Source organism: Podarcis raffonei, chromosome 9 (assembly GCF_027172205.1).
Source record: "Podarcis raffonei isolate rPodRaf1 chromosome 9, rPodRaf1.pri, whole genome shotgun sequence".
NCBI lineage: Eukaryota > Metazoa > Chordata > Lepidosauria > Squamata > Lacertidae > Podarcis > Podarcis raffonei.
Window position 1 is genome coordinate 26,006,291 of NC_070610.1, and position 19,297 is coordinate 26,025,587.

The window sequence follows — 19,297 nt, forward strand, 5'->3', positions numbered from 1 at the left end:
CTTTCTTTCCTTCGTTGTCTTCATTTTCTGACTCTTCTGGAAGAAAGACTGCTTTAATAGCAATTAAAGCATCTTTTGTTTTTTCCAATTCCTCTCCTTCAAGGGATGTTAAATATGATTGTATCTAAAAGAAGAATAAATAAATAAATAAATAAACACACACACACACACGGGCCTGAGCATTTCAGTGTATCTGCAGCACATAATGTGCAAGAAAAATGGAGCAAGACAGTTTCAGTGTCCTGTTGCATCTGTCAGCCCTATTCTGCGCTGAAAAACAATTTGTACCATACATCCAACTGCGTCTACATCATCCATACCATTGGCCAACCTAAACTGCTGCACTAATACAACACTGTGGGACTGTCTTCAATGGCAACGTGATATCGACTGTAGCATTACATAGCATAGTGCTGGAGTAATGGAACATGAGAAGGAGTTAATTTCCTTCATGAGCGCAAATCAACCTATGGATGAGCTAATCACAGGTACAAGGTCCGCCAAGCCAGTTACTATGGCAATGGCTCAGTGCCCTGACTATATCTGTAATTAACGCATTTCAGCTCAGTAGTCTGCAGTTGTTCTATCTGTCTGTTAGTCAGTTAGCCAGTCAGTGTTACTGGTCCAGTGTTGTATCTTGAATTGTGTCTTGAACTTATTTAGAGCAATAGAGATGCTTTGTATTTGTATGTATCTATATCTGCAAAAGCCTACAAGCTGCATATATCTACATCCAGAAATGTTTTACTTATTTATTGGAAGCAATGAGCACAGCTGTTAGAAATATAGGGGGAATGCAGTGTTGGTGGCTGTGGGGCACAATGTACCAGAGATGATGTAGAAATTTCAAATATTGTATGGCACCCTGAGCCTGCAGGCTAGGACAGGGTATAAATTCAAATGGCTACATAAATAAGTGCAAACTGTTGCTCCTAAGGAGCTTGCTAGAGATAGGGTTTCAATCTTACTGGGAGATATTCCTGAGAAATATGTCCCAGAAAGCATCCCTGTTATCTTGATTTATAAAGTCAATATACCTTGGCTTCACTTTCATTAGACAGAATTTCTAGAGCTTCCAGATGAGACAGACCCTGAAACTCATCAAACAGCAGCCCATAATGTGCCGTCCTTTCAAATGTCACTTGCTGGGCCAGCCTCTGCTTCTCTTTCTCTTTGGCTTCTCGCAACAGCTGTGGAAATATAGATCATAGCTGCTGGTTAATTGGTTGCATGGCAGATTTGACAAATTTTATCACCTTCAGTCCCAGCTCCTCTGGGCAATAAGAATAAAAATTGGAGTTAGATCTTACCAGCAGAGGTAAAATGCTTCATTGTATTACAACAGGTCTAATAAAACATTTTAAACAGTATTCTCTGTACGAGTTTTGCAATTAGTGGTGATTATAGCTTGCTTCTTCTTGTTGCTTTTTTTTTTAAAAGATGCTTGCACTTTTGTTTGTCTGTGATTTTGCTTTCTGGTAGTTAAACTGGAGATTATTCTAGCTGTCTCTCTAGTGGATTCTGGTTTTTGTTCTTTTTTTTTTAAGGGTCTGTCTGCTTGGGACAGTTGACTTTGGAGAGCAAAAATTCCTTTTTTTAAAAAAATAATATTTATTCAGAGTTTGAAGGTTACAAAAAAAAGAAAAAAGAAATACAAAAGACAGAAAAAGTACAAAAATCATTTAGAAAAGAAAAAAAAAGAAAGAAAAGCAAGTTAAACCTTTACATAACTTTCTTCTTTTACTTATTTCCTTGACCTCCTCACACCTCCCATTTTTGTATTCTAGTTCAAAAATTTTCATTTCAGCAAATCCTTCCAACCTTTTTTTTTAACCATAATAATTTATTTTAATATATTGTAGTTTTGCGCTCTCTCTTTCATCAATTTCATCAGTTCATTTTTACTTAATCCTTTATATCATTTCTGCCAAAACCACCTAGTTTTCTTTTTCCAACATCTTTCTAACAATCCTTGATTTTGCGATATTTTTAAGGGTATACTTTAAATACTTATTCTTAGTACGTTTCCCTAGGGTCGAAAAAGATTCCATTCCACGAATTTCCCTACTCTCATTAAAAGAAAAACAAAAAGGAAATTATATTATATACATATTGAGTTCCCAATTTCCAATCCACCCAAACCCCTTCCCGGTTTCAGTCCCCAGCATAAGTCCATCAATCTCAGAAAGCCATCAGCCCGGAGATCTCAAATCCGAGGCTCTTAAATCTCTTTCATGTCCCCTCTGCCAGTCTTTTTGATAATTTTTAGTATTAAAAGCCAAATCTTGGGGAAGCTCCAACCGAACAGCATCCACATTCCTTCCAGCCAAACCTCCATAATTGAAAATAGGGCCTATAAAATATTCCAAATCTTGTTTCATTCTCCTTTCAGATCCAATGGTCCCCAAAGTTCCAACTTCCACCTGGATCAGATTTGTAATCCAAAGGTCATCTGGTCTCCACATAAGGGGATCCCTCCATTTTTCACTTTCCAATTCAAGCCAGGCTTCCATCTTCCAAGAGTTATTTCTCCTTGTTACCATCATGTCAGGCTTCAAGTTGTAACTCGCCTTTTGCATCTGCAGGGTTACAGCTCCCCCTTTCTTCGCTTCGGAGACAACATAGTTCTCCTTCTCTAATTTCCCTGTTTGTTCAGTTGAATAAAATTCCTGTGCCGAGTTCTTATCAAGTTCATTATTAGTACTCACTCTTGTTCCCAAAGTTGTAACATTTGTAGTCAAAACATTTACCTGACCTTGCAACTTTCCCAAGAGAAAGAATGTCCTATTCAATTCAAACTGAATTTCCTTCCTGACAGCCATTCTTAAACAGTCCAGGGTCGAAAAACAACTTCTCAGCTGGTCCTTGATGCAATATCCCAAAGCTCCCTCTAGGGGAATTTAAGTTTCTTTTCACTCCTCTCAGCACAGACCCAAAGGTCCCACACGTTAAATTGTAACAGTCCTTCCTTCATTTAAAATACAAACTTGTAGCAAATATAGACAATAAAAACAAAGTCCTCTTTTTGTATCTTGACAGCTAACTTGACAGCTGTCAAATTATTCTGTTCCTCATCAGCAGGCTCTCACGGACCACTCCCGGGTCCGGGGGGGGGGGGGGTATGTGTGACACATCAAATCCCAAATTTTATTCTTCCCCTGCAGGCTCCCCTGCTTCCAAGAAAATTTTCTGATAGTCTCAATCAGTAGAATTAAAGTCCTTTACACACACAAAAAAACTCTCCACGATCTTAGTTAACAGGTTCTTTGCTTTAGATTATTTACAGAAAGGGGAGGCGGACTTCCTGTTTGGACCTTCCCCGATCGGTGCCAAATTTAGAGATATTTTAAGAATCCAATTTCCGTACTACTCACGGGTTGTTGTTTGAAATCCAAATGTCCACAGAAAAAAGTCAGCGCTCTCCGGCAACGGCTGTGCGGCTTCACTCCACAAAAATAGCAGTCGATTCCAAACACCGCGCCACTCACCCCGCGTCACTTTGGAAGCCCTGAAAAGGGGTTTCCCTGTGGGTAGGGGGGGCGCTCCTGGTGTCAGCCGAATCCCACGTTCCCAGGCTTCTTCCGCCTGGGATTTTTAAAGGGTCTCCACCTTCTCCGCGGCGGCAAGACCCGATTTTTGCGGAGCAGGTTCCTCTGAGTCAGAGGAAATCCGCCATTGCCGATGGCGCTGACCCGGAAGTCTGGAGAGCAAAAATTCCAACCCTTACCCCAACTTAACAGCCTGCTTACTACACTGTTTCTCTTTGTAGCCCATTCTCAGTATAATACACAACATTCTCAGTATAATACACTCCGGAACAAGTTAAGTATGGAACCAGAGGTACCACTGTATTTAAAAATACTTATTTATTTATTTCATTTTTATTTATTAGATTTATTCAAAAGGTCTCAGGGCAGTTCACAAAATAAAAATATGAAATAAGAACAAATAACAAATAAACAGTTAAAAAACAGCAACAAAGAAACAAATCTACCATGAATTACTAAATGAACCATGATTATAACATGCTGTATGGTTGTTCTTGAAAAAGATGCTTCACTGAAGAACACAGCAAATTAATGCCACTGAGGAAGTAAGACATGAAACTGTGTATCACATGCAAACTCCTGAAAACATATAGTGGGTCTCCATGCCAGTTTTGGATATCACAGGAGACATCTATCACTTTGACTGGTGTGGAAAGTGCAAAGCTCAAATGTGACAGATAGTAATATATATTGCAACCCCTTTGCGTTCACACAGTGAGCTATTGCTGAGGGAGAGGGGGTCAGAGAAAAGCAAAGCTGGATGGCAGCATGATGAAGAAAACATGGTGTGTTCAACATGAGCACACTGTTCTGGGTGAATTCCTGCCTGGCATACGTTGGTAGGTATTATTTATTACATTTGTTAGTTGTCCCAAACCACAGCTTCTAGGCGAAGCATAAATATACAGGTGTAAACAGGGCAACAGAACCAGTACAGGTTCCCCCTCCCCTGAAATGGGAGGTTTCTTTTTTTCTTAAGAGTTTAAAAGTAGCTGCACTGGTTTGTTACGTAATTTATGAACCATAGAATCAGAGATAGTGAAGCTGAGGCTCCAATACTTTGGCCACCTCATGAGAAGAGAAGACTCCCTGGAAAAGACCCTGATGTTGGGAAAGATGGAGGGCACAAGGAGAAGGGGGCGACAGAGGACGAGATGGCTGGACAGTGTTTTCGAAGCTATCAGCATGAATTTGACCAAACTGCAGGAGGCAGTGGAAGACAGGAGTGCCTGGCGTGCTCTGGTCCAGGGGGTCACGAAGAGTCAGAAACGACTAAACAACAGCAACAAGAATCATAGAATTGTAGAGCTGGAAGAGACCCTGATCATCTAGTCCAACCCCCTAAGAGAAACTTGTGTGAAAATTTGCCACATAGAAGATAGCCTATTAAGCAACCCTCACTCATTCATACTGATGGTGAATAAGTGGTTACCCTCTGGACGTTTTTAAGGAGAGGTTGGATGGCCATCTGTCCTGGGTGCTTTAGTTGAGATTCCTGCATTGCAGGGGGTTGGACTAGATGACGGGTCCTTTCCAACTCTACACATCTATGATTTTATGTGGCTCTTCAAAACTCCAAGAGCCTTCCTCTAAAAATCAAAACCACAGTCAATTATACAGTCGTCGTAATTGTCTACACCACTTTCTAACACTGCATGATTATCAAAATTGACTTATTTCACCTGGGATAAGGAAACAGTTCGTTCCATCAATGTTTTGGTTTTTTTAAATCCAGGATCACTTTCTGCAAGGACGTTCATAGTTTTCTTGCCAATGAACTCCAAAGCATCAAGGCCACCAGTTAAGACGCTCTTGCCCTGCACGAAACAGAGGAGAAATAATCTTATTTATGGACACCTTAAACACAATTATACGTAAGTAAGCAAATCCCATTAATTTTAATGGCTTTTGCTCCTAAATAAGTTTGCTTTGTGTTCCAAACACCTTTTAAGTATGTAGCTATAAAGCTATATAGGAACACTGAATCCACAGCTCATAACTGCTCAACCCTCTGCTTTTTCTCCCCTTGCAAATAGCAGGATTTATGACTTCATTAGTCATCTCTCATATTGAATATGGATTCCAGGTGAAAAAGTACCATGGTTAAACACATTAAGTTAATTAAAAGAAAAGCATTCTGTGGAATAAAATAGAACAAGGGAGCACTAACACAGGCATGAAAAATTATTAATATCATTTTTGTTTTAGGCAGCGGCTTCTCTTTTGTCCTTTGGTGAGAAGATCAGTAATGGAAAATAAACTTATTTGAAAGACAACTTGCTTTCCATGACTGATCATCTCTTGCAATGTACAGGGGAGCTTTGGCCATTTTATTGGGTGCCATCTCAGCTCACGTGAGACAATAGTGAGACCCATCAGACCTGACTAATGTTTCACTTGAACAGAGGGTACACCCTAGAACCTTTCCCCCTTCCTGAGAATCCTCTGCTGTGATGTGGTGAGGCTCCATGGCAGAAAACATGATGTGGAAAGAAATTCCCTGAAGGCAAAATGTGTAAGGGAAAGCAGTAGGCATTTAAATTTCCATCTTTAAATAATATTCACTGGATCACACAAGATTCTGCAAGATATCTCCAAAGCAAGCAAGCAGACAAACAATCCATAGCACTTGAGAGGGACGAGGCAACGGGTGCCATCTTTGATTTTGACAGATTGGCAGCACTAAGCGTTTGGTCTGTTCACACAGAGCCAGCCTTTGTTTGGCCAATTCTGCAAGCAAGCAGACTTTGTATAATAAATTGCTTGCACTGCCCTAAGGCTGTCTTTGTTTGAGGCTGAGATGATCAATCCCATGCCTTGCATACATATAGCCTGACAAGGTGTTATAGAAACATCTGCATTATTCACAGATATGACAGCTTCTATTGCTATCAATATGGTTTGGGAGTTTATGAATCTCTGAAGCATTTATAACACATAGTCAGTCAAAACAAAGCTCTAGCATCTGCTACTTTGGATAAGAGACTCAGATCAGGCTGAGTCCAGCTGCTTTTGGCTTTGGATATGAAACTCCAAAGTCGTCCGCAGGGTAGATTAGGGAGCTTGATGTGTCCCACAAGGGGGGGGGGGAGAGAACTGTCTAACAGGATTTTTTTTTTTTTGCTTTGAAGTTGGCATATCCTGCCCCTAAAGCCCAGGTTGTTACATTTTTTAAAATAAAAAAAAACAAGCAGGAAGAGTCAATTTCTAGGCACGCAGATTCTCAAGGCTGTACACGCCACTTTTTGGTGAGCTGCCCATTCTATCCCTGAAGATATTAAGAGACACTTGGAATAGATTGGATTTTCATTAGGGTACGACAATCATTCATGCCATCATGGTATGCCAGGTTTCCAGGAACTTAAAATTTTCTGCCAAGTTCTCACTTATAAAACCATGCTACAGACCCTTATGAGAAAAGCTGTTTTACATTGAAATGTGTCAGGGAACTGACATCGGAGCCAGAGGTGGAGGCAAGGCTCCCAAGCGATGCTGGAGAAGGGCCCAGCAGGGGGAGAGGGAGCTCATCGGCTGGGGAAGGAAATCAGCGTAACACCAGGGATAAAGGGGGGCAGATGGGGGAATCGGCAAGGGGGCTCCAGGACTCCTCGCCGGAGACCAGCGGGGAGAGCACGGGTCCTCCGCTACCCAAACCCACCCTGCGCAGAAGACTTCCGCGCAGGGAAAGTAGGCGTAGACTTGGCGTCAAAGAACTTCTTTGCTGGAAGAAGTTCAAGAAACGCCCACTGACGGATTCTGCTAGCGACTGAAACAGCCACGAAGTGAAGGGCTGTCCAGCCAGAAAAAGGTTTAACCAGCCAACCTAGCCAGGAGTGGCAGCAACTTACGCACGAGCAACCCCATATCTTTTAGGATATAAATAAGTTCTACTTCAAATCTTTCCTTCTCCATCACAGTATATTTTTTAAAGAGAGAGACTGGGTGGCATAATTGGAAGATGACAAGTAATAATAAGCAGATCATATTCTGAATTCTGGAAACATAGAACATTGTTCAGCATCATCATTCCACAGTATGGTACCAGTCTATGGTTGAATCAAAATATTTCCCTCCAAATACCTGAACTCTGGATGCAGAGCGGGAAAGATCTCAGTACTGAAATCAAACACAATGCAAATTACAGCAGCTTAATGTTTTGCTAGTGTTATACCATACGTACACATGTGAGGTGTAATTATGGAGCAGCTTGTAAGAAATAAATAAATTATAGGTTGGATCCAGCTGAGATCTACTCAAGAGTAATTAATGGACCTAATCTAGCTATGGCTGTTCATTTCAGCAAATCTCCTCTGAGTAGGACTAGAATGGGCTACAATCCTATATTTGCCAAAGGCAATCCAATCCAATCCAAAATAATTATCTCCAAAACATATACTGAGAAACATATTAAATTGTGAGTTTTGCAGGTAACGCTTTTGGACAGAATTTTAAAATACTGGATCACTTTAAAAAATATATTGTATATATCATACTTTTTCCGTGGTGTGTTTTCTTGGGCTTCCTTAATTGTAGTTTTCAAAAAACAAACAAACAAACAAACAAACCCTTTCTATAACAAGTACACTCCTTTCCCCTCTTTTCGTAACTAGAATTGCTTACGGTGTTCTGTACGGCACTACTGATGGTTGAAAACATTCCACGTGATGCAGAAGGAGATGAAGGCAAAGGTGTGTTCTCTGAAGAGCTGTTCTGTGTGGTCTCGTCCATGTCTTCAAGAAAGAAGAAGAAAGGCCAAATGAAAATATTGCCAGTATGTGACCTCAAACTTCAAGTTTGTACTAGGTTAAAACAATAGTATTGTGTTCATATTAAGAATATTTTGCCAAGGCAAGCTATGTTTATCACCTGGGATGGGGCTTTCTGCTGGGTCAGAAGGATGTACATCTTCTGATGTTCCCGGGACATGAATTCTGAGAGTGGCTGCTTTTTCCTTAACTGCTGTTAGCCCATGGCCTGCAATGACACAAATATTTCATACACAACAGTTCTGCAAAATGAGCTAAATAACCCAGTTAAAAGGAGAATTTTAACTAAAGTAAATAAAAGGCTAAGATTTTAGGATAGATTGAATGTGGGACCATATAAAACCAGCCCTAAAGGATCTACAGTGGCTTCCAGTACATTTCTGAGCACAATTCAAAGTGTTGGTGTTGACATTTGGAGCCCTAACGGCCTTGGCCCTATATACCTGAAGAAGCATCTCCACTTCCATCGTTCAGCCTGGACACTGAGGTCCAGCCCCAATGGTCTTCTGGTGGTTCCCTCACTGCGAGCTGTGAAACTACAGGGAACCAACAAGAGGGGCTGCTCAGTGGTGGCGCCCGCTCTGTGGAATCCTCTCATATCAGATGTCAAACAGATAAACAACTAGCTGACTTTTAGAAGACAAGTGTATGCAGCCCTGTTCAGAGAAGTTTTTAACGGTTGATGCTTTATTGTGTTTTTAATGTTTTGTTGGCAACCGTCCAGAGTGGTTGGGGCAACCCAGTCAGATGGGCAGCATGTAAATAATAAAACTAGTTGTTGTTGTCATGTTGTTATAGAATTATTCCTGTTTGACCAGTGATACATATAGCTAGAAGAACATAAATCAATGCTAGGATTTCTTGGGGACACAATCCATCCAAATTTCAGCACTTTTCAAGCAACTTAAGAATGCTTACTCACAAGTAAACTGAGTAAATACATATGGGATCATGTTGCCCACTGCATTGTCTTTAACTGGAGAGCGTTAAGTTTGACTTCACTAGTTCACTCCCTTTATTGCTATCAACAAGATGTGGTTAATTGAGTGGAGTTTATAAATCAAAATATAAGTAAGCATTTTATGAGGAACTGCCATGGTGGTAAAATAGATTGTTATTGGTTTGGAACAAACTATTTATATTTTTACGCTTCAGCGAAATCCAATTAGAACAAGATGCAATAAAGGGCTAGGAATATGGATGAGAAGAAAGGTTCCGGTAATGCTTCAAGGTTTTGCGATCACTAGCGAAAATACTCATGAGATGTACCAATGAATTCAATAATAACTATACACCAAACATCATCCCATTACATAAGATATTGCAACATTATAAAACAGAACTGCTGAGAAATTGCACCTAAGGGTAAAAACATATATTGGGGTGGGGGGATGACAACTCAAAGGAGCCAAACTGAGAAGTCAGTTTAAAAGCAGAATTTTATCTTGCTGACTGCTTGAAAGAAACATGTTTACCAATTTGCTTTACACTATGCTAGGCAGGGGGATGCGGGTGGCACTGTGGGTTAAACCACAGAGTCTAGGGCCTGCCAATCAGAAGGTTGGCGGTTTGAATCCCCGCCACGGGGTGAGCTCCAGTTGCTTCGCCTCAGCTCCTGCCAACCTAGCAGTTTGAAAGCACGTCCAAGTGAAAGTAGATAAATAGGTACCGCTCTGGCGGAAAGGTAAACGGCGTTTCCATGGGCTGCTCTGGTTCGCCAGAAGTGGCTTAGTCATGCTGGCCACATGACCCGGAAGCTGTACGCTGGCTCCCTCGGCCAATAAAGCGAGATGAGCGCCGCAACCCCAGAGTTGGCCACGACTGGACCTAATGGTCAGGGGTCCCTTTACCCTTTACCTTTATTCTAGGCAGGGGTTTAGCTCAGATACTATGCTCACTTACACGTTGGCCCCACCTCAAATCATAGTGCCACATTCTGCCAGCAAAATACTTTTTAAAACTACCACTGGCATTAACGGAGAATCCCAAATGTCTGTGCAGGAGCAGCCAATCAGAACACTTGGAGGAATACAGAAGCCTCAGCAAGGATGCTTAACAAAGGTTTGCAAACTGCTGCTGGTTGTGTTTTAACTGTGAAGACATCCGAACCACTGTCAGAGGGAAGCTCTGAAAATTGTGGCTATCATGGGTTACTTGCTGTCCTCCTAAACTAGATCATGGGATGCTTCATGTGCTGGAGGAACTATGGATTAGTTCCATCATAATCATAGCATCCTTGTAGCTAGGAACTGACAATGTCTTATTTGCATGGGTACTATGGGAGTATCGCCATCACTGACATTGTGTTACACTGGCACCAGAAAGTTGGGCCATGCATTTGCTTGGCACTTTATAATCTACAACGGAGCTGGGTGTTATGCACTGAAACCATGATACCTGGCAGGCAAGCATTTTTGGTCTGCTCACAAGAATGTGACTGAAAGTGCCTCTTCTGTCTTGCCTCTCCCAGTCAAACAAAGCAATTACAAGATTTTTGAAAGTATTTATTTTGGTAGCTATGTTACTAGTTTATAAAGGAGAGTAAAACTTTTTTTTTTAATCTTACCATAGCACCTCCATGGTCCATCTTAAGCTACAGCACACCTAGATGGCAGTTGCTATGCTGCTGGTTAGCAGACTATGCAATCCACCTTAGACCAGGTTGCAACCCTCTAATGGGTCATGAATCACCAGATGAAGACCAAATATTTAGATGACAAGTACATTAGATCACCAACGGAGCAACCCAGTGCTTCAGGTTTCTATGTTTAAAAGACGATGCTTGCCTCACACAGCAATCCTAAATGTCTGTGTTGCAGAATTTATGAGATCTGCAGTTTTCCTACGTGCTAGCTTCATGACGACTAGTGGGACAGCTCTTGAGTGCTGATGAAGTGCCTAAGTAATTAAACTGTGGAGGCAGAGGCCCACAATTCAAAACTGCTCTCTAAAAAGAACTCACAAGGTGGCCTTAGGCAAGCCACTGGATGCATTCGGACAATCATTTTTCACCTTAATAAGCCAAGATACAAACTCACATGCAACTGCTGCAGTCCTCCCTTTACACAAGTCAGTAAGTCTCAGTAAACTAGTTTCCTTTTGAGTCTGTACTGGAAAACAATGGGTAATGGTTTCTGAACAAATTAGGATATGAAGCCTTGACTTAAATTTGGTTTAATATCCTGGCATGTTTGGAAAATTATAGCAATCCTGGAAGGATTGTGGGTGCCCACCACCGCAACGCAGATGTGCGACATCACGTGCAAACTTGGCCTACAGCTGATTTTGGGCAATTCCCTCTTCCCACCACACCCCATCGCTCCTCATCACATGCTCTTCAGAAGGGGCCACTGGCCCTCTAGAGACTTTTCTGGAAGCAGGTGAATCCCATTCAGGTTTAGTTCTTCCACTCAATAACCAAGCAATATACTGCAATATACTGCTATTTCTGAGGAGTAGTCTTACTAATCCAAGTTATCTTTGCTGTGTACATGAACCTAATTAAGAACCCATCCTCAAAAGATAAAACAGATTGGATTTCTTTTCTAATGTGCATCACTTCAGAGTCATTGACATTAAATTCTATTTTTAATTTAACTGTCTTGTCTCAGGTGTTATGAAAACCGTTTGGATTCCCTCAGAATCTATTTTAATCATCTAGAAATTGCTTTGAATCATCAACAAACATCACCACTTCAATATTCACTTCCTCTAGGTCTTTGGGTTGGCTTCCTGGGGATTTAATTACTTCAGATTAACTTCAGCAAATTCATAAACATTTGTATTGCTTGTACTGACCCGCTTTCTGAGCTTCATTTAATTCTGAACCCACCAACTAATTTCATATTCCTCACATTCCAATATTCTTAAGTATGCTTTGAAGAGATAATCTAATAAGAGATAATCTAATTCAATTACTCATTTCCTCAGGGATGCACCTTTTCAAATTCTGACAACATATTACAAGTAAATCAATATCTAATAGAAGCACAAATCCTTAATTGATTGCAACACTGCTTTGTGTGTGTGTGTGTGTGAGAGAGAGAGAGAGAGAGAGAGAGAGAGAGAGAGCGCGAGAGAGAGCGCAAATGTACGTGTAGATATGAACTCCCATATTACTGATATAAATCCTGGATTTCCTATATAATATACCATAGCCTGAAATGTGTTATTACGTTTCATGGCAACAAGAGAAAACCATAAAATATGTTTTAAAACACAGCTTCTTTTTTCATGGCTATTCTTCTTCCACAAGACTTTCCAGAGAGAACAATGTCTCTCCCACGTAGCCCACTCCACCCATTATTTTCTGTTACTGCTGTTCTCTTGTTTCTTAGCTATTTTCTTTTAAAAATCCATGCATGCTCTCATTTTCAAGAAAATCTATGTACCAATAACTTTACTAATCATTCATTTTTTCTGACACCTCAGCATTTTTAAAAGCATGAAACAATATATTAGGATTTTTGCCTGCTCTTCTGCTGAGAAAGATTAATTTGTTGGGTTTATAATAAAGATTGTTAACCAGAGGATAATAATTAGATGAATACAAATTCCTGCTTGAAAATATTGCAGATGAAATTGCTTCTCAGTTGAAAAAGAAAAGAAATTCTTAAAATAAAAAAATAACCTGATTGAAAGAGAAACGGGGCATTGCAATATCAATTTTGAACAAGCATTTCAGTTTTACCTTGAAGAAATTTAATCCTTTTAAGAATTACTTTAAATTTGATTGATCGTGCATAACTGCAAATGCAGTTCTTCTAGGACATGGAGTTTTAACAAATAAAGCAAGATGCAGCAAATATTTGTCATGCTTGAGTGGGCAAGCAGCAATCTGGTGGTAAAATGATTACTAAGTAATAGGACAAGGAACAGAACTGAAACTCTATTGCCTGTTCTAGTGGATACGCTTTGATTATTACTGCTGAATCATGGAGAGAATCTGTCACAAAACCATTTGGATTTAAATCCACATACTTTATACTTTAACTGGTTTACGGATCAAGCTGTGAGGGGGCGAGTTTAACTCTAGCATATGGCTATGGCACCACTTCTCTTATGTGGCAGAGGAAACCAGATTTTGCAGGCCACATAAGATGAATACTGCAACAGAATAATTGTAAGGTAACAGTGATATCTGATTCCCTGGGATGGGAAAGCCAGATTCACTCTCTCTCTCTCTCTCTCCCTCAGGGGGGAACTGAGGCCTCAAGAGATGACTTGATGAGCCATCACAGATCAAGAACTGCAGACAGAGTTTCCATATCCCGTATACAAACACTTTGTTTCTGTGCACTCTGGTTTCCATCACAGTGTTCCGTTGCGCCAGAAGCAGTTTAGTCCTGCTGGCCACACGACCCGAAAAGCTCTCTGTGGACAAACGCCGCCTCCCTCGGCCTGAAAGCGAGATAAGCACCGCAACCCCATAGTCACCTTTGACTGGACTTAACACGATGCTTTTTAATACAGACAGTTCACACATTTCAGATGAGAAGCACCAAGCAATCACCCACCATATAACATTCCTTATTGGCCTATTTACATACACACAAAAATCAGCCTATATTTGATGGAACTATTCCTCTTGCTACCCTTTTAGGGCCAAACCAAGCATTACAACATAGTTGAGTCCAGTTTTGGCCCAGTGACATATTTTTCATCATAAAGGATCTTTGGGAAAAGGGTGACTTGCAATAGAGGGATGGCATGAAAGTGAGTACTTAGCTCATTTCCCGGCAACATATTTCCTTTTGAAAGCTTTTCCCATTATTTTTCCTAGCCCTGTGTTTATTTGCAAACACGGGTCTGAATCCCTGCAGAAAGAAAAGTGGCTGGGAGAGCAGGGGTTTCAGGGGAAACATGCTAGCAAGAAGTCTTAAGCAGTTCCTAGACCGATGTTATACTCATCTCAGTTATCATTTTTACTTTGTCCCAAAAAGGAAGGGGGAGAAGTGTATTACAGTACCTGCCTGCTGATGTCAAGGGCTTATTTATACCTTTTAGATATCAAATCTTTAAAATATTTTATATATTCATGGTTTGGATACTTAACAACTGTAGCAGAAGCTGTTGAAAGCAGAGATTTGCCCCATGATCCCCAGGTTGTCCATCCACTCCCTTTAGGAGATGAATCCGTGTCCTGCAGAAAGATATGTTAAGGATACTGTCAGCACAATTTTTATTTTTCCAATAGAGATACTTCCATTTTCAGAAAAAGAATAATGGGGGTGATATGTCCCCCACTCACCTTAATTAGGCTAATTCACACGTGGTGCTAGGCTACAGACAGAAATAAACCAGGGCTTACCATGAACAAACAGCATGCAGGTGCACACTGTTCAATTGCTTCTGCCTGGTGCCAGGGAAACAAACCCAAAGGCCGGGCTTAGTGTTATGTTCAAGCCAGCTCTCATAGTCTGTTCCTCCTAAACCATGAACATTGATTCTTCATTTTGGAATGGAACTATCACATGCTTAATGCAGCATGTCCTTCTGGAAAAAAACAGCTTTAGGATGTTGGCCTACAATGATTGTCTTTTAATTGCTTCAATAACCAAGGCTGCATTAGAACAGTGCTTTTCAAATTGGGTTCCAGAAAATTTTGGGGTTCCTTGGAAGTTTGCGGGTTTCCTAATGGCAGGATAAGCAGTGACAGACAACCTTCACCAAAGGACCACTTGCCTGCCATTAACATTTGCCTCCAGAATGTACAGCTGCAGAAGAGTGTGAGGTATGTAAAGGTAAAGGGACCCCTGACCATTAGGTCCAGTCGTGACTGAGTCTGGGGTTGTGGCGCTCATCTCGCTTTATTGGCCGAGGGAGCCGGCGTACAGCTTCTGGGTCATGTGGCCAGCATGACTAAGCTGCTTCTGGCGGACCAGAGCAGTGCACAGAAATGCCGTTTACCTTCCCGCCAGAGGGGTACCTATTTATCTTCTGGAACTCTGATGTGCTTTCGAACTGCTAGGTTGGCAGGAGCTGGGACCGAGCAATGGGAGCTTGCCCCGTTGTGGGGATTCGAACCACCGACCTTCTGATCGGCAAGTCCTAGGCTCTGTGGTTTAACCCACAGCGCCACTCGCATAAATTCTGTTGACATAGCATTGTGGTGAGGCTCAAGAGGCCTGGCTCATGCTCTTCAACTACAAGTGATGCCGAACACATTCCTTAGTATCCCCTGCAGCATACAGGGGTTCTAAGCAGATCAAAATAGAAAGGGTATCGTGAAGTTAGGAAGCGTAACTGCACCAGAGTATTAAGGAAGATAAAAATCCTAGAGTGCTTTTAGATCTTTTCCCACATTTTAAGTATGCCAGCCTTAACAGGGACCAGGTGCTTTGGCTGAAACAAAACTGGAATTCTGGGTGGCAGGTGGGAAGGGAAGTTATTTATATGTATGATTCTCACTGTCAGATGGAGTGAATGAATAATCTCCTCTTGCAGGCTTTGGTTTATATCCCTTTCACCTGAAATCAATCAAGCATCTTTTCAGCTTACACGAAGAATTAGCTGAATGCAATCTGATTGAAAATTGATTAAATTCTGCTGACTGGAGAAAAAGCAGCTATTGCTGCTATAGTTTTATTATTTATTATAGGCACACAAGCAATAATGATGTTGCTGCCAGTTCTATGCTTCCATCTGCAGACATACTCTAAACTTTTGTGAAACTTTAGCACCAAGGAAAGTTCAATCATACATGAAGTTTAGCTTTTACCTTTCAGCTTTTGACCATTCTGGGCTCTCATTGTGCATTGCTTATTCTTGGTTTGCCAGAGGCAAGCTGGCTCTGAAGGGGCAATCTTAAGATGTTTTATCTTCCCTAAAAAAATCTGAATTACTGCCTCTCTGGAATCTCTTACTGCAGGCAAGATAGTCCCTAAACATGCTGAAACATGGCAGGAAGGAAGCCAACATGGTTTTGTTCCAGGAGCACAACAGCACTCTGCCTTTGCTGCCCCACCAACTGCTGCTGACTTGGAACGCTGATGACCAAAGACAGAAACTATTGTGTATTCCCAAACATATCTTCACAGAAACCAAAGGCATACAGTAACCCACACTTGGAAGAATGCAAGAATATTATGCAAACACACATTACAGGGACAAAAGCATAGTCTGTTGTTTCTGTTTGAACTGATTTTTATATAATGCCAACCACAGTAATCGATGGCAATGCACATTCCTTTAGCATGCTATATGGGAGTGCACAACTAACAAAAGCAGCCGGAAGAAGGGCTGGCAAGGCACATTATGAAGGATTGGCACTACTAGGAGAACAAGGCAACCCCACTTGTGTTGCCCTGTTGCTGAAAATGGCAGCCCTGAGTCACTGTCTCCCACCTCTCTCTATAACCAGCAACTGTGTGTATGGTCATCTAGGGCCTGTGCATCACTGTTCTAACTATGACACAACTTTGTATGCTGCATGAACAAAATAAATAAGAGATTTTTAAAAATCTTACTGGGCCATTATTTTTGTTCAGTTCTTCAGATCCAGGTTCTGGTTCAAGGCTCACAGATTCACTGCAATCGGTAGGAACATCTGTAGTTATGCCTCCGCTGAAGTGTTCCACATTTGAAGGATGCCCTGAAGACATCTGGTCGCCTTCCTGTTCGTTGCTAGAGCTTTCAGAACGCTGCCTCTTATCATCTTGTATTTGTTCTGTCTTTTCATTCTGCATTGCTCTCTCAGAAGCTGAAACATTGCTGCCATGTTCCAATATTTTCTCTTGCGTAAACACTTCACTTCCGTCACCTGACATTTTTTAAAGAAAATTCTGCAGGAAAAGAAATCAACATGTTTGTAATACAATGTTGTGATTATAGAAAAACTTTAAAAAAATAATTCTCCTATTTGAACATATTTGTGTCTCCTATCATCTAGACCGCCTCCAAATTGGCACCAGCTGCAATGCCCCCTTGGGCAGCTTACAAAGTGCTTCAGCAGTTTTTGAAGCTTTGCATAAGGTAGAATTCTACTCCTGTGCATTACATGTGGTGAGGTCAATCCCGCTTGGTCTGGGCACACAACATTGCTGTGAAGGAAAGTCTCTTGTGCACCTGAACCTGCTCAATTTGGCTGAGCTTTGAGGCCCCAAAGTTGGGACTTTAAAGCACCAGGCGGATAGCAAGGTGCTGCTAAAATGAAGGTTCTCTCCTTTATTTCAGCAATTGTTTCAATGCAACACCCTTCAAATTATCGTACTTTTCTGTCCATAAGACGCCCCATGTATAGGACGCGCCCTATTTTTGGGGAGTCAAATTTAAGAAAATGGGGGGAGATGACACAGAGTTGTTGAGCTTTTTTGGGGGGGATTGCCAAAAATCACTCACCAACACGCATTGCTAAATCCACCTCCTGTCTGATAGCTGCTGACAGCCGTGGCAGTGACCAATCAAATATCCACCCTATGCACTACCCATGTATAAGACGACCCCCACTTTTTAGCATGATTTTTAAAGAAAAAAAAATAGTCTTATACACAGAAAAGTACAGTAATTTTTTTGTTTTAATTATAAAGCACTTACATGGTGGTGCAAAGGCTTCGACAGCTCTTCTTTTCAAGAACAATTTGCAACTGCTTGGAGCAGCTAGAAGCATGGTGCTTGCTGCACTCATTGAAACATTTTGAATGGAAGAAGAAGAAAGAAGAAGAAGTGACTCCTTCCTGCATAATAGTATAGAAAAAAATATGGCTGTCCCAATTTACCTATAGGGCCAGCCATCTTTTATTCCATATACTGTCCTGTAAGGCTGTTGTATTATCATAATAAGGAAAATACAAAGCCACTTGGCAGAATTTGGCTCATTCAAGTAAACTGACCTAAAATGTAGAACTCTTTGACATTGCAATGTCTGACTTTTGATTTATTACAGACTTTTTAAAAAAAGATTTCTTTTACCATCAGTATGGTTTGACAGCCCCTAAGAGCCACTCACAACATAATAAATTAAAGTTACATCAATAAGCTATATATCTTATCATGCACCTGCCCAAGTGGACTTGAGTCCATGAAAGTTTATGCCATAATAAATCCCTTAAGTGTTTAAGGTGCTACAATACTTTTATTTTGTTTAGTTCTTGCAACCCTCTGAACACACAAACAGCAAAATAACAAACCAAACTATCTTTACAGGTAATTAGTTCCAACCAGACGTGTGATGGGTAGTCACATTTATTGGTTCACATGACTGCTCTATACAGTGTTTGTGTGTGTCCATGTACATGAAACACATTTTACAACAGAGACATTTTACAACAGAAAGTGTATGCAGGTAATGCAAACTGAACCCTCCTTCCTGTCCAACTTAGCTTCCCACACTACAAATAACTGGTACCTATTCTAGAAGTGAGCTGTCTTTGGGGGGGGAAAGTGTCAGAAGCCATTCAGATTCTGCTGTTAAAATGATAAATCCCTTCCCTGTGTTATACATGAATGGGATAGACACATGAATAAACAAACATGGCTGTTCATGTTATGTCTAGTTTGCCGCCCAGTTTACCTTTATGCTATGAACAGGTATAAATTAAACAAGCTTATGCCTTGGATTAGACTGACATCTGCTGAGAGCTAACGCCTTAACGCAGTGTTCCTCAATACTTAATCCACACTTCAAAAGGAATGGCCGATTCACACATTACAAGAAAGAAGCATGCATTTTACAGACATGCACACGTGGCAGGGAGCACAGGCCAATCACCAGTGCCTTGTTGTGCATACACACCCACACACCCACACCCCTTTTATGTTGGTGGACACAGACTCATCAAATTGTAGAATTGGAAGGGACGCCGAGGGCAATGTAGTCCAACCCCTTGCAATGCAGGAAGCACACTTTTCTACCTCTCATGGGTGCAGCCAGGATTTTAGTGGAGGGGTAGGAAGCCAGGATGGTGTGGGAGCAGGACACCCTGTCACCTGTCTAGCAGATTTGGAAGGAACTGCCTCCGCAAGAGTTGTTTTAAATTACTTGAT

At 41.1% G+C, this 19,297-nt stretch overlaps 1 protein-coding gene across 6 annotated transcripts in view; it reads right to left on the reverse strand.

Moving 5' to 3' along the window:
- The window catches only part of FAM114A1 (family with sequence similarity 114 member A1), a 51,803-nt gene that overhangs the window by 12,754 nt on the left and 19,752 nt on the right, over nt 1-19,297 (reverse strand). For 3 of the 6 annotated variants that reach the window (XM_053403875.1, XM_053403876.1, XM_053403872.1), the window contains 7 exons: nt 16,783-17,097; nt 14,369-14,456; nt 8,415-8,522; nt 8,169-8,278; nt 5,231-5,365; nt 1,038-1,190; nt 1-124 (listed from right to left, as the gene is read on the reverse strand). In XM_053403875.1, coding sequence (XP_053259850.1) covers nt 1-124; nt 1,038-1,190; nt 5,231-5,365; nt 8,169-8,278; nt 8,415-8,522; nt 14,369-14,456; nt 16,783-17,082 — 1,018 coding nt within the window. In that variant the 5' untranslated portion in view covers nt 17,083-17,097. Of the gene's footprint in view, nt 125-1,037; nt 1,191-5,230; nt 5,366-8,168; nt 8,279-8,414; nt 8,523-11,352; nt 11,457-14,368; nt 14,457-16,782; nt 17,098-17,848; nt 17,951-19,297 lie in introns of those variants that run through there. The other 3 variants (XM_053403873.1, XM_053403878.1, XM_053403877.1) reach the window with 3 other exon arrangements.